The 14,796-nt window shown below is 37.6% G+C and overlaps 2 protein-coding genes across 2 annotated transcripts in view; one reads left to right on the top strand and one right to left on the bottom strand.

Annotated features, from left to right (window-relative positions):
• LOC127648919 (von Willebrand factor A domain-containing protein 5B2-like) overlaps nt 1-2,909 on the top strand; it is a 30,774-nt gene extending 27,865 nt beyond the window's left edge. The window contains exon 21 of the mRNA XM_052133751.1: nt 998-2,909. Coding sequence (XP_051989711.1) covers nt 998-1,633 — 636 coding nt within the window. The 3' untranslated portion in view covers nt 1,634-2,909. The remainder of the gene's footprint in view (nt 1-997) is intronic.
• Nucleotides 2,910-3,085: 176 nt separating this feature from the next.
• Nucleotides 3,086-13,850, bottom strand: LOC127648921 (dol-P-Man:Man(5)GlcNAc(2)-PP-Dol alpha-1,3-mannosyltransferase-like). Its single transcript, XM_052133753.1, has 9 exons — nt 13,655-13,850; nt 13,198-13,297; nt 11,175-11,322; nt 10,933-11,093; nt 10,579-10,699; nt 10,245-10,450; nt 6,718-6,793; nt 6,256-6,401; nt 3,086-5,187 (listed from the first exon to the last, which is right to left on the bottom strand). Exons 1-9 carry the CDS (start codon nt 13,830-13,832, stop codon nt 5,019-5,021), a joined length of 1,305 nt encoding a protein of 434 aa, XP_051989713.1. The 5' UTR covers nt 13,833-13,850; the 3' UTR covers nt 3,086-5,018.
• Between the last annotated feature and the right edge of the window lie 946 nt (nt 13,851-14,796).

Genomic DNA, 14,796 nt, shown 5'->3' with positions numbered 1-14,796 from the left:
CATTCTGAGTAAATTCAAGAGACTGTTGTGTGTGAAAATCCCAGGAGATCAGCAGTTACAGAAATACTCAAACCAGCCCGTCTGGCACCAACAATCATCCATGTGATTATCTAATCAGCCAATCATGTGGCAGCAGTGCATAAAATAACGCAGATACAGGTCAGGAGCTTCAGTTGATGTTCACGTCAACCATCAGAAAGGGGATAAAAATGTGATCTCAATGATTTGGACCGTGGCATGATTGTTGGTGCCAGATGGGCTGATTTGAGTATTTCTGTAACTGCTGATCTCTTGGGATTTTCACGCACAACAGACTCTATAATTTAGTCAAAAACAAAATACATCTAGTGAGCGGCAGTTCTGCAGATGGAAATGCCTTGTTGATGAGAGGTCAACAGAGAATGGCCAGACTGGTTCCATCTGACAAAGTCTACGTAACTCAGATAAATTGTAGTGAGAAGAATATGCTGGTTGGCGCTATTTTGGCGGCACGAGGGGGAGGGGACCTAAACAATATTAGGCAGGTGGTTTTAATGTTGTGGCTGATCGGTGTATATTAAATCACTGAAGTTAGATGGATTACATCTATGCTGCCTTTATTTGATTTCTGATCACCATTCACTTGCGATTTAAGGACCAACAAAGCTGAAATATTCTTCAAAAAATCTTTGTTTGTGTTCAGCAGAAGAAATGATCTGGGATGGCATGAGGGTGAGTAAATGAGAGAATTTGTATTTTTGTGTGAACTATCCCTTTAACTCAACAAGTGGCATCCAGTTATCTCAGATGCAGTCCAATCAAACAAAAAGGAGACAGAGGTTGATTTAGCTTCTGGTTCATTTGTCATACTGAAAATGAATGTATTTCATGCAGTGTTCTCTGCTTGTATACTACACATTTAGGCAAATGTAGCAAGTTATACTGTGTCTGCACAGTATACACACTGCAAACAGCAAAAAAAAACATCTCACTTGCTTCTCATCATGTGTTCCAATAGGTGCGTCTTCAGTTGGCCTCAGGTGCGTTTTTGATGTCCATGTCATACTCTGAGTGTATCCAGATTCCTTTGGAGCGTCTGAAAAGGGCATCCCCATATCTGAGCCACCGCAGCAGTCTGAGCCCACCATTCTGCTGTACCTCACCACCTGCATCTGGTTCAGTTTCAACCAGGCTGCAGGACCAACCTACAGGCAGAGTGCTTCATGCCAGCATGCGCCGCCATGAAGAACAGCTCTGGTCTGACCCCCACAGCTCCGAGGAGGGGTCTCCAAAACTGTTGGGTGGAGTCCCACAGGCTGACAGTGGGCGGGGCTCTGAGACTGACACGTTTGAAGGTCCTTCACTGGATCCGACAGAATTTTGGGGAGAGGAACTGGCACAGATGGATGTTGAGAGCTCAAGCTGGGCCACAGCGGTAGCTTTGGCCTGGCTGGAGCATCGCTGTGCTGGTTTTTTTGTGGAGTGGGAACTGGTGGCAGCCAAGGCAGATTTTTGGTTGAGGTGTCAATCACTGCCTGAGGGCATCGATCTGTCTGGGCTGAGGGCAGCAGCTAGGCAGCTTTTCCTGTTGTTACGCCACTGGGATGAAAATATCAAATTGAACGTGCTCTGCTACAATCCCAATAACATGTGAGGAAGTCAAATTAGTACTTAAATCTGCTGTAAGCGAGTTTAGATGTCTTGTTAAATTCAACATGCTGTTGGTCGCTTGTAGGCGTTCCAAATCATCTGTAGTCTGCAGAGTCTATTAATAGTAGATTACTGTCTGCAATCCCACTGGTTGTCACTGCATTGCATTTCTGCTCATATGCATATAGTTGAGCTCTACTTAACTTTGTTGCTCTGGCAATGAATGACTTCTGTTCATTTTGTTGCTTTATGTGTGAATGCCCCATTAGACCACCACTGACTTGGACCTTAGACTTATGCAATGTTGCTATTTATACATTTTAGATTGAAAACACATTAATTTTGCTGTTTACACCACTCCTGAACACTAGAACAGCATTTTTATATATGGAGAAAACCACCATCTCCATAATAGCATATTTTGTATAATGATAGCATTAGGAAACTGAAAAGTTTGTTATATATAAAAAATAAAAAAAAGCTTAGTGTGGATGTGGCCTTTTCCAGTGATATGTCAGGTATTAGGGACATTTTATGCATGGTCCAACCAAAATAACTTGCAGGACCTTTAATGTGCTTATTTGGGCTCAAAGATAAAGTTTTGGGTCTTTAATCTTCAAGCAGAATTTGAAAGCATAACAGAATTAATTTTCTAAGAATAGTTCAACAAAAATGAAACTTCTCTTCTCATTTACTCACCTTTACCATTCCACATATGTTTGACTTTCTTCTGCCGAACACAAATTAAGATTTTTAGAAGCTCTGTAGGTCCATACAATGCAACCGAATGGTGATCAGAAATTTGAAGCTCAAAAAGCACATAAAAGGCAGCATAAAAGTAATCCATATCTTCAAAAGTGATAATATATGCCCTTTAAAGTTTGTCCTTTTTTTTTTTTTTACTATAAATCTCCACTTTCAATCATCCCTCCCAAGTGCCCTTTTCTCTTAAGGAGTTCTTTTGTTTTTGCAGATTCACATTCTTTGTGTACATCATCACGGCAGGGATAAAAATGTATAGTAAACAATTGCTTAAATATTGATCTATTTCTCACCAAGTCCTATCACATTGCTTCTGTCTAAATATGCAGTAGTTGAAATTAGTTCTCTACCCTTATTTACTGCAGGTCTTTAACGCATTTTCTCATAGCACAATGACTGATTATGTCAGTATTATGCCATTTTGGAGCTGTTGACAGTGGGAACGGTCATCTAAAACATAAGATTATTTGGTTCGTTTTTTGCCAATGATTTGTGTGTGGCACCGATTGCTTGCTTTTTCAAGTTATTTCTGATTTAAGAAAAACTATCTGCTACTAAATTTGCCAAATGGAGGCAATAATGTTTGTGTGAGTGAGTTTGTGTGGGTTTTCTTTGGATGAATTTAATGCAGGGATTGCCTTAAATATGGTGGATGCTGGTATTCCAAAGACTCAAACTTTCGAGGTGGTGATCTACAGTGTGAATTTTATGAAATTATTACATTTTATTTTCAATCACTTAAGAACCAATACAATAAAATGCTTGAATGATTCCAGATGATGCTGTCTTCAAGGATAAGATTCATTTTCCACAACTTTCCAGCTGTTAGGCTTTGTTAATACCCTCAAACTGGAATAACATCATGGACAACATTTGTAACAGCTGTATAGTAATTATACATTGAATTAAGCTAATTGACCATGCAAAAAGCAAAAAAAATAAAAGGTTAATCAGATCAGTCATTCAAACTTAGTCTCAGAAAAAACTGACCCCCAAAAACTAAGCATTGCAGCACGGTTTCATTCTCCACTTTACTGCCATACAAATGGAAAATGCAATACAGATTTTGTCAAAATGGAAACTTATGTCTCATATACTCCTGTAACCAAAAGGTTTGTCTTAACTATGAAACTGAGGTTTTTTTTATTGTCCATTTAAACGCAAATTACATTTTCTTTCTCCATTTACTCCGAATATGAGGAGTGTTGCTATAATTACTGCATTTTGCCTTTGTAGGACAGTATAGAAAAATGGCAAACCTACTGAACATAATACAAGTAAAAGAACAAAGGCAGTAAACAAATTCAGAAAAAACTGAGAACATAAGTTCATGGCTGTCTCAAACTTAGAAGAAATGGAAAAGCAGATCTATGCTATTCCTTTGTGCCCTATACAAGAAACTATTATGAGCTTGTTAAAGGAATAGTTCACATAACATTTTAATTGTCATAATTTACTCACCCTCATGTCATTCCAAAACCATGACTGACTTCTGTTGAACCCCAAATTACATGTTAGGCAGAATGTTAGCCTCAGTCAACATTCATTTTCATTGTGTGGTAAAAAGATGCAACGAAGGGGGGCCTGGGTAGCTATGAGAGTAAAGCTGCTGACTACCACCCCTGGAGTCGCGAGTTCGAATGAGTGACTCCAGTCAGGCCTCCTAAGCAACCAAATTGGCCCAGCAGTCACATGGCGTAGCCTCCTTGTCGTCGCTATAATGTGGTTCACTCTCTGTGGGGCTCGTGGCAAGCTGTGCGTGGATGCCGCGGAGAATAGCGTAAAGCCTCCACAATACCTCGCTCAACAAGCCACGTGATAAGATGCACGGATTGACTGTCTCAGACACGGAGGCAACTGAGATTCATCCTCCACCACCCAGATTGTGGAGGGTCACTATTCCAACACGAGGAATTGGAGCACATTGGGAATTCCAAATTGGGAAGAAAAAAATAAGATGCAATGAAAGTGAAGTGTGACTGAGGCTAACATTTTGCCTAACATCTACTTAATGTGTTTTCCATGGGAGAAAGAAAATCATACAGGTTTGGAAGAACATGCAAACATTCAATGCATACATGATGAGAGAGTTTGTTTGGTTGACTCATCCTTTTAAGCTTATTGTTGCTGTGCATGGTTGGAAAAAAAAACAACATTTAAAGGAAAATAAAATTCCCTGAATAACTTGAAAATCAATGACGTGGTAATCAATAGATAAGTCCTGACAATAATGCGTCCATGGGCCGACATCAGCAGATCTGTGAGCCTTTAGGTCTCAGAGATCAACTGTGTGGATATGCTATAACAAATAAAAAAAAAAAAAATTAAATGTCCTTTAGATAAAGATTCCCAAAAATATTTTTTCCAAATTTCCTGCTCCGATATCAAGGACTGAGCAGTAGTCCTTAAAAATCCTGAGAAACATTGTAAACTCTCTCCCTCCCTCAAATACAGTACATTAACTGTATAATTCATCCATAAACAAACCAAAGTGATACCGTTTGAGCATCATAATCTTGCCTAGGATGACCCCTGTTTGTCACACAAGTTTGGGACTCCAGGACCAGAGACAGGTGGTGGAGGCCAGGGATCATCCCACACCACGAGCACTCTGATCGGGCCACTGTTCAGTGCCGTTTAGCCTTGTTCTCTGACCTGTGAGCTGGAAGAGCAGGGGTGGGGTTTAGCCACAAGCAAAGCAGGATGATGAGATGGCAAACATGCAGAGAGAGAGAGCTGTAGATGGTGGAGGGAAACGTGTTCCAGGACAGCTCAATCAGACCCAGAATCAACACCCTAAAAACAGCACAAGATAGATGAATGAAAAACAAAGAGCAGAAAGTGTGGCCCAGACAGCAGGCCGCCAAAACATGAATAAATCAACAAGTCACCAAAAGTTGTGCATTACAGTGATTTTACTATGGTCTATGGGTCTTTATAGGAATTGTGTGAAGCAGAGTGCCTAAAACCCTCTTAAAAGAATATTCCATGTTAAATACAAGTTAAGCTTACTTGACAGCACAAAAAAAAAAAAGAATTATAAAAAATTAAGGTTACAGTGAGGAACTTACAATGGAGGTGAATAGGGACACTTGAGAAAATGTAATGCTTATAATTTTATAAAAACACTTCTGTTAAAATAATCTTTTTTTTTCAGTCGTTTTAGTGTTTAAACCATTATGTCGTCATCACAAGAAAGTTTTAAAATTTGATATAACCACACAGAAAATGTTTAGAAGCGATTTTAATCACACTAAAATCATGTCAACATTATACATCTTGTGGTTACACTTTTGAAACTGAGTATTTTAATGTTTACAGATTGGCCCTTTCACTTACATTTTAAATGCCACACTGAAACACGGATATTAACTTTTGTTTTTAAGAAAAAAAAAATCAGATGTGGTAATCAACATTATCCCACAAACATGGTTGATTGAGCTTAACTTATATTGAACCTGGAATATGCCTTTAACATTGGTAAAATCAACAGTGGTAAAGAATCAAGTTATTTTGCCTAATGTCTGGTATATTTAGCCTTTTACCATTTGCAAGTGCATTTATATTAAACCATGTGTGTGGTCTCAGGTGTGTGTACATTAGCAATTTTGCAAGTGCTTTGAATGTAGCTCATCCAATCAGATTTTAGAGTCAAAACTATACATTTTATAATACACATTCAATATCTACACTTAAAACAACAACAACACTACAATATTATTGCTCAAATAGATCACATATAAATAACTAAAACAATCCACAAACAAGACAATAATTTACTCAGTTACACGAGCAGATAAAAAAACTTTAGGATAATCCCCAATGCCAACATCAGCCAGAAAAATGTGTGTGTTTGTGTTTTACCTGAGCAGGTGAGCAAGCTTCTTGACTCCTCCACTCCACAGCAAAAAGGGGAGCGTATGAAAGTACCACACATAAAACTGATAATGCAGAGACCTACTGAAGCACATCCCAATGAAGTTAGAAGTGAACAGAACCAGAACTGTCTGTATGATCTGGATTAAGGAACAGCGTTTTCCTGATATAGCATGTGTGGAGGTGCATTGACTAAAGCTCAGGGCTGGTAACCAGAAGGTTGCTGCTTTGAGGCCTTCAAGAATCGAGCCACTAGTAATTAACACTGTGCCTTTGAGCACTCTACCCCAAGTTATTCTGAAGTCACTGTCTCTGTTATAAATATACTGTAACTTACTTTGGATAAAAGCATGCTGCTACATGGCTACATGCTTGCTAGTTATCAGGACTATCAGGTTTATTTGAAGATATTAAACTATTTCGCTTCGTTAACAGCCATTAAAGGATATGATCAGCATTGAGCTTCTGTACAGTCTCTTTCCTCTCAGAAGGATCCTTTAGAATAGTCCAAATACTGGTCCCAGGTCTGTAAATAAACAACACTTTCTTTCCATGAAACAATCAAAACCAGTGGAATCCAAACTCTGTTTCTAGATCTGTAGCAAATCTGGTTTAGACTAAATATGCTCTGACTCCAAAGGCCCTATTATTGGGATAATTTTCAACAGATCTCGAAACAAACCGTTCAAAACTCAAAACAGTTTTTAACAGAGCTTTCGATTTAACATGTTAATTCAGTGCGTAATTTAGTCAGTCAGTAATTTATGCGATTAATCATGTCCCCGGACTGTAATATGGAATATTCCTACCATCGGAACAATTCAAGCTTGAAGTACCACCTGTTTTCAGCAGGGGGCAGTAAGCAAAACTCCATCCGTATAGGCAGCTGTGCAAGAACTAACGAAACTCAGCCTTGCTTGACACTAGTGACAGCACAAGATGAGAACTAGTTCTTGCATTCAAACACAGCTGGAGAAGACACAATTCGAATGCAGAGATCCACCGCTATGGGTTTTTTTTAATTGCCAATGCCGATATTGTGAGAGCAGGGTGGCCAATATATTGCCCATATATCACACAATTAAAATAATAGTAAATTACATAAATTGTCTAAAAACTGAATTAACTTTTATTTAGCATTATATTTCACTAAAACTTTCACACAAAACATATAACCATGTAAAAATAATAAAAACAACTTAAAAAAATAAGATTTGGATCGCCTGCTTGGAGTGTCAAGGCCTGACCGTTGTGCAACATTCGTGAGTCAGAGAGACACAGCCTTTATCCAGCCTATTACAAAGCACACTTATGAGAAATATACACGAGCGCTTCACAGGAAGGAAATGGATTTGTGCATGTTTCATGAGGTTTGTGAATTAAATCAGTTTAGTGAGAGTGAGTGAATGAAACACCTCTCTGGGAGCTCTGTGGGACAGTTTAAATGAGACGGTGTTGCATACTGTTCTTTTGTGATAACACGATGGTACGTAACAACAAAATGAACCGTGTTAAACAAAAATGAACTTGTAAATTGTAATTTACATGTGTCAGACCACTCCTTCACATGCAAGCTGGCGATTCAGGCGATAGAAGTGGTGGTGGCATAGTGGGCTAAATCACAGAACTGGTAAGCAGAATGTTGCTGGTTCAATCCCCACTGCCACCATCATTGTGTCCTTGAGCAAGGCACTTAACTCCAGGTTGCTCAAGGGGATCGTCCCTGTAAAAAGGGCACTGTACGTCACTTTGAATAAAAGCGTCTACCAAATGCATAAATGTAAATTATTCTCTGCATGGTCGCAACTTAGAAACTAAACTTAGAAAATGTAACCGCCAATGCCGATCATTTAAAATGCCAAATATCGGCTTCACTGATACAACACTAGTCTCAAGACATGTTTTTCCTTAGTTTTAAACTATGTTTAACTTGACACAGCAACCTTGACATGACGCAACCAAAGTGAGATGCTCCAGAAGCGTCCGTCTTAAGCATGTGTACATTGACGCATCCTTAAAAAAGCCCTTATAATAAACCAAACTTGAACAGATTGACTAATTCATTTGCAAAATGGATTGCTGCGGACTGTAAGCTAATGATACTTATGTACAATAATATGGAAATAAATATATTGCCTTCTAAAGCCACTTTATGTATCGACTTTACAATGCTTTGCTTGTCTGCCACAATAATGTAATGCATTTTAAATATCTGAATTGTTATTTTTAATATACATTTAGTTAAATATAACCATTTATCATTATATACTGAATTATTGTTTTTTGTGGGGCTTTCACAGAAATTATTTATATATGCAATTAAATGCGATTAATTAATCAGATTTTTTATTGGCTGACAGGCATACTTTTAAACACACAATTGTGTCAAATACCATGTAAAACACAATCAATCAATCACAAACTCTTTTTTGACCAAAGTTTAGTATACATACAGCCGTGGCCAAAAGTATTTGCAGTGACATAAATTTAGTGTTTAAGTTTGCTGCTTCAGTATTTGTAGATAATTTTTTTTTCACATGTTTCTATAGTATACTGGAAAACAATGATAAGCATTTCATAAGTTTTAAAGGCTTTTATTGGCAAAAACATTAAATAAATGCAAAGAGTCAATATTTATAGTTCTTCATAACCTCTACAATTCTCTCTGGCATGCTGGATATCAGCTTCTGGGTCAAATCCTGACTGATGGCGATCCATTCTTGCCTTATTAGTGCTCGGAGTTGACAATCACAATTTTTGGGCTTCTGTTTGTCCACTCTCCTTTTGAGGACTGACCACAGGTTCTCTATGGGATTAAGAACTGGGGATTTGCCTGGCCATGGATCCAAAATTTCAATGTAATGATCTCCGAGCCACTTCATTATCACTCTTGCTTTGTGACATGGTGCTCCATCGTGCTGAAAAATGCACAGATCATCACCAAATTGCTCATGAATCATAGAGAGATGTTGCTCTTGCAGGAAGTTTTGATTCTATTCTTTATTCATGGCAGTGTTTTTGGGCAGAATTGTGAGTGCCCACTCCCTTGGATGAAAAGCAATCCCACACATGGATGGTCTCAGGATGCTTCACTGTTGGCACGACAAAGGACTCATGGTAGCGTTCACTTTTTCTTCTCCGGACTATCGATGTTCCAGATGTCCCAAACAGTCAGAAGGGGGCTTCATCAGAGAAAACATCTTTGCGCCAGTCTTCTGCTGTCCAATCCTTGTACATCCTGTGGAATTTCAGTCTGTCCTTAATGTTTTTCTTGCAGAGAAGTGGCTTCTTTGCTGCCCTTCTTGACACCAGGCCATTGTCCAAAAGTCTTCGCCTCACTGTGGATGCAGATGCAGTCACAACAACCTGCTGCCAATATTGACCAAGCTCTGCACTGGTGGTGACACGATTCCGCAGCTGACTCCTCAGGAAGAGATGGATCTGGCACTTGCTGGACACTCATGAAGCATTCTTCACTGCAGTTGAACCTCTCTCCTTGAAGTTCTTGATGATATGGTAAATGATTCGTGCAATATTCTTTGCAGCAATTTCCTTGCATGTGAGGCCATTTTGATGCAAAGCCATGATGGCTGCATGTCTTTTTTAGAGGTAACCATTGCAAACAAGAACACAATGATTGGAAGCACTACTTCCCTCCTTTTATAGCAATCAGTCTGCTCTTATTATCCAATCAGAATGATAGGTGATTTCACCTGACTAGCACTTGTTCACACTTTCCCAGGTGCTGCTGATATGATGTTAGCTGGTCATTTTGTGCCAGGGCCAAAATAAAAAAAGTGAAATTTAGGTTTTTTGGCCAATGAAGCTTTTTGCAATTATTTAAAATGCATCTGATCACTCTGCACAATAATCTAGAAACATTGTGAATCAACACCACAACAACTGAAGCAGAAAACTTTGTCACTGCCAATACTTTTGGCCATGGCTGTATATAGTATATGTAATATTTTTATTACCTCTTCCATCTCTTCAGCACAAACAGAATTAACGTGGTGATGTGAACCAGGAGCAGCACCAGATGAAAGTATCGACTCAAAAACACCTCCTCAGGGAGAAAACGCCAGTTTACCGTCCACTTAAACAAAAACTGCCTGCCCAGGTCAAAGGCCCGGCTAACATAACCTACAGGATTCACCAGGAGGAATGGCAATCCTAGTAACAGCTGCAGGAAAAGAGAGAGATGTTGGGTGGTACCGGAAAAGCTGGTGTAAAACAGTATAAAACAGACAACAGTTGCATGAGTAAATAAATATGTGCAAGTGTTAGTTTATATGTATCCTTGTCTCAAACCTGTATGGCAGCACAGAGAATAAGTCTGGGCAGAGTTTTCCACAGACCAAACTCACACAGGAGGAGGAAGAGCAGACCCGGAGCGAAGAGCAGAACATTCATCTTCACAGACACAGCTAAACTGTCCATAGCACAGAGGAAGATTTATTTTAATTGCACACACAAAACTGCTTGTAAGACATCAATCTAGTGCACATAGATAAACAATTTAAAAACAGGGCAGCTGGATGCCAAACCAGTGTGCACGACCTACTTTGGTGCATAGTAATTTGGCTGTAATTTTGTTGTTTCTCACAGAAAGAAAACACAAACTAAAAACTTGTATCACGCCAAGTTCACGTTCTTTCTACTTGCCTGTAGAGGGCACATCCCCAAGTCCAGCAACCATCCAGGAAGAGACTGATGGCTCCAAATAGCAGCATCATGGCCACTGGATCATTAAAGAGACGCAATACAAAAATGGAGTGAATCCTATACGAAGCACAGCAGACGAAGAAAAACACGTATGGTGGAACCTACAAAGAACAAAATATATTAAACACAGAGAAGCACAATAAACAGATTGCAGAAACATGATCAAAAAGCAGGTGTCCCACCTTTTTGGTTCGATGGTAAATGCGGAATACAAGCAGCAGAGTGATGAGGTAGAAGACAGCGAACAGGTACTGGCCCAGACGAATATTCTGTCCATGGTCAGTAATGTAATACATAGCAGTGAATATGTACACAAAGCCAGCTGGATACCTAAAACAAACACACATAGAATACAGCAAATGAATATATTTTTATGTCATTACATCAATATTAACATTTATTTATTTAGCAGACTCTTTTCTCCAAAGCAACTTACATAATCAGCTTTCCAAATACCATTCTGAACATTTTTAAAATTCCAATATTTTCATTATTTAAAGTTAATGTAATACATCAAACTGATCAAATAGCCATGGTCACATGTTGTTGGAAAGCTCTCAAAGAATAGAATACAACCTAGTCACAGCCAAAAACATAGCAAGTAAATGTCAAGTATGTCTTTGACATTAATGTTTCATGTGAACAGGTGTTTAAGTATTTTCGCTAATAATTTCTCCAAAAATAAATAAAACATAAAACATTCCATTACTAAGAGAAGTTGATTATTATGAAGTCATTATGAAGTCCACACACGGGATAATCGGATGCTTAGAAAATTGCCATGAAGCACAATGTGTAAACAGCATCTGGCATCTTGCAGTCTGCCTGAAAGCATGTTAGCTTTCCCTGATCAAATGACATAATGGAAATAATGTAGCATTGTGCTAGACCAGTCATATTGGGTTCAGATCGGTGCAAAAAGTCATCCATATTTGGGCAGAGAGACGTGTGATTGGTGACTGTAACATTTGGCCACCAGGACATGGCACTCATTCTGTGAAATCTCATTAATGAAACCATGTCATGTAAAACCATGCAAACCTTTAGTCATTGTTGTATTTGAATGTGTAATTAGTTTTATGTACACTTATTACATTTTTATTTGTTTGGAGAGGCTTTTGGACACATGGAGATACACTAGGACACTAGGATAAATGATTTTGCAATGCTATAACTTTTGATTGCTTTGTTGAATCGACACAATTTTACTCAGAGTTGACATGATTGGAAACAAATCAAAATCAGTTTATCACAGCCATATTATTTCCACCCAGAGATGTATAATGTCAAATCAGAAAAACAGTACATTTGGCTCAAGTTGTAAAGAAACTTTTCTTTTACAATGATACCAAATACTTGACCCTCCTTGTTTTTGTTGAGTTATAAGCCTTTAATTCAGGGTATGAAACTGAAACAGGAAATCACCAAAAACACCCTCAGACCTTTAAGGGTTAAGATGTGTTTCAGGTGATAACAAGTTGACAGTGCTAAATAGAGATGTAAACAGGGTCCAAAATGACAGAGACATAACATGGAGAGACCATTTTGACTGTTAGCTATTTATTAATTATTTTTCATTTTTAACTTTGCAGTAAACATTCCTGAAAAGCACATTGCTTATTTATTTTAATTTCCTACATACAATATTGGAAATACTGAGACAATACTGAGTGCACTTTATGATTTTTTTTTTTAGACCTTTACTGTGAAGGAAATTTAGAAACTGGACCTCTTGTACCTTTAACAGTACCATTGTTCAGTGATGGTATCAGATGGTAATACCGTGGTTATTCTGCTTGATGTCACATTTATATAAGATTGTACTTAAATTGAACTGTGAGGTACTTCAAAGAATACCCATGGTAGGGTCCAAAACCCATGGTATAACTATTAGTTAGTGCATATATTTTTGGTAATTTTGTAAAGGTGGTTTTATTTCACTACAATCTTTTCTTTATATAAAATGTTTTATGGAAGGTTCTCTCTTAATTAAACTTTAACAAAACCATTATACAATTTATAACTATTATTTATTGTGTGTAATACACAAGTGAGAGAGAGAGAGAGAGATATGTGTGTATAATAAATTGTATTGGTTTTGTTAGTTTTATATAATAATATATATATATATATATATATATATATATATATATATATATATATATATATATATATATATATATATAAAGAAATGTTTATACTTACACAAGAGGCCCCGTGTCGCCCTTCAGCAGCGTGTAGTCGTAAGTGCCATTAATAACTCCTTCCACCTCATCCATGTAGGCTTTCCAATCAATCTCCGTGTCTACATACACAAGAACTTAAATTATATCCATCTATAGGATTAAAAAAATCAATATAACACACTAATCCACGTAATAGAGCAGTCACTGTGACATTATGATTTCAACCTCTTTGCAAACTGCCAGTCAGTGTCATGTTGTCAAATTAGCCTATAAGAAAACTGATATCAGGGTGCCAGTGCAACTAGCCCTCCAAACCCACTAAAACCAGCAAACAGCCTGTGAGACCAGCAAAGATCAGCAAACCTGCTAAGGATTGTTTAAGATAGGTTTTCTTTATTGTGCAGATCCATAAATGAATGTAGTGTAGATTATAATAATTCAAATATCATGTGAAAATCAGTCTCTTTCGCACTCACATGCAACTTTTTGGATCACCCATATGTTGATTCCAATTTCCAAGAACCAAAGCACAGCCGTAACCAAGAACGTGTACTCGACATTGAATAAAACCATGTGTTTGTCTTGCCATATGGAGGAAAGTGTTTTTAGAAGTCCTGACGGTGCAGTAGAGGATTTCTTCTTGCCTCCTGCCATGTTGGCCGCTTTGGTGAAGTCAGCGACACCGGAAACTCTTCAGTTTCAAAATAAAAGTCCTCCGACTGGATCATGGGCCGAGTTCGTAATGGCATACTACCATACTACTCTTACTATTTCTGCCATAGGCATATATATATTCGACCTCAGCCACACAGGTGGCCTAAAGTACGAATAGTACAATGGCTCTTTTTGCTAATGCTGCAAAATTTATTTTATATTTTAATAATTATTTACCTGTATGCTGTTATTTTTTTTCCATATAACTTAAAAGGAAATGTATTAAAATAATATTTTATATATATATCTTTTCCATAAAACGACTGTTCCAAAAAAAAAAAAAAACACACACACACACACACAATAACAAAATACCCAAATACAAAAGTAACCCAATTGACTCAAGACTAGGCCCAAACAGACTCTGTAGACTTTTCTACATCGATTTTGAGTTCTGCAGAAGGGATTTCTACAAATTAAGATCTTTGTGAGGAACAAACCAAAAGTAAATAATGACATCATATTAATTTTTGGTTAAAATGTGCCTTTAAAAATAAAAATATGTTAGATAATAATAATTTAAATAGATATACATGTTAGTGTTTCTTGTCTTGTTCTTGGGGGTTCCTCACCACACATTTAGGATTGCTCTCTAATACACCTGATTAAACTGATCAGATCATTAAAAGGCACTCAAAACCTTTACTGGATGTGTCTGATTAAAGAGACAAAGATTTATGCAAAATGTGCCATACCGGGTTGCCCCAGAATCAGAACTGAAAAACCCTGCACTAACCCCTGCTAGAGGCTCTGATGTGTTTATTTGAATTTTTTATTTTTATTTCAAGTGTTTTCACCTGTTTTCTTTCAAGTAATATTTACATAAAATGTATGCATTTACAACAGAAAGATTAATCATTTTATTCTTATCCTTTTCCTATTTATTTTCATGGTCTTTACAGTA

The sequence above is a fragment of the Xyrauchen texanus genome, chromosome 9 (assembly GCF_025860055.1).
Source record: "Xyrauchen texanus isolate HMW12.3.18 chromosome 9, RBS_HiC_50CHRs, whole genome shotgun sequence".
NCBI lineage: Eukaryota > Metazoa > Chordata > Actinopteri > Cypriniformes > Catostomidae > Xyrauchen > Xyrauchen texanus.
This window is presented reverse-complemented; position numbering and strand designations above follow the sequence as displayed.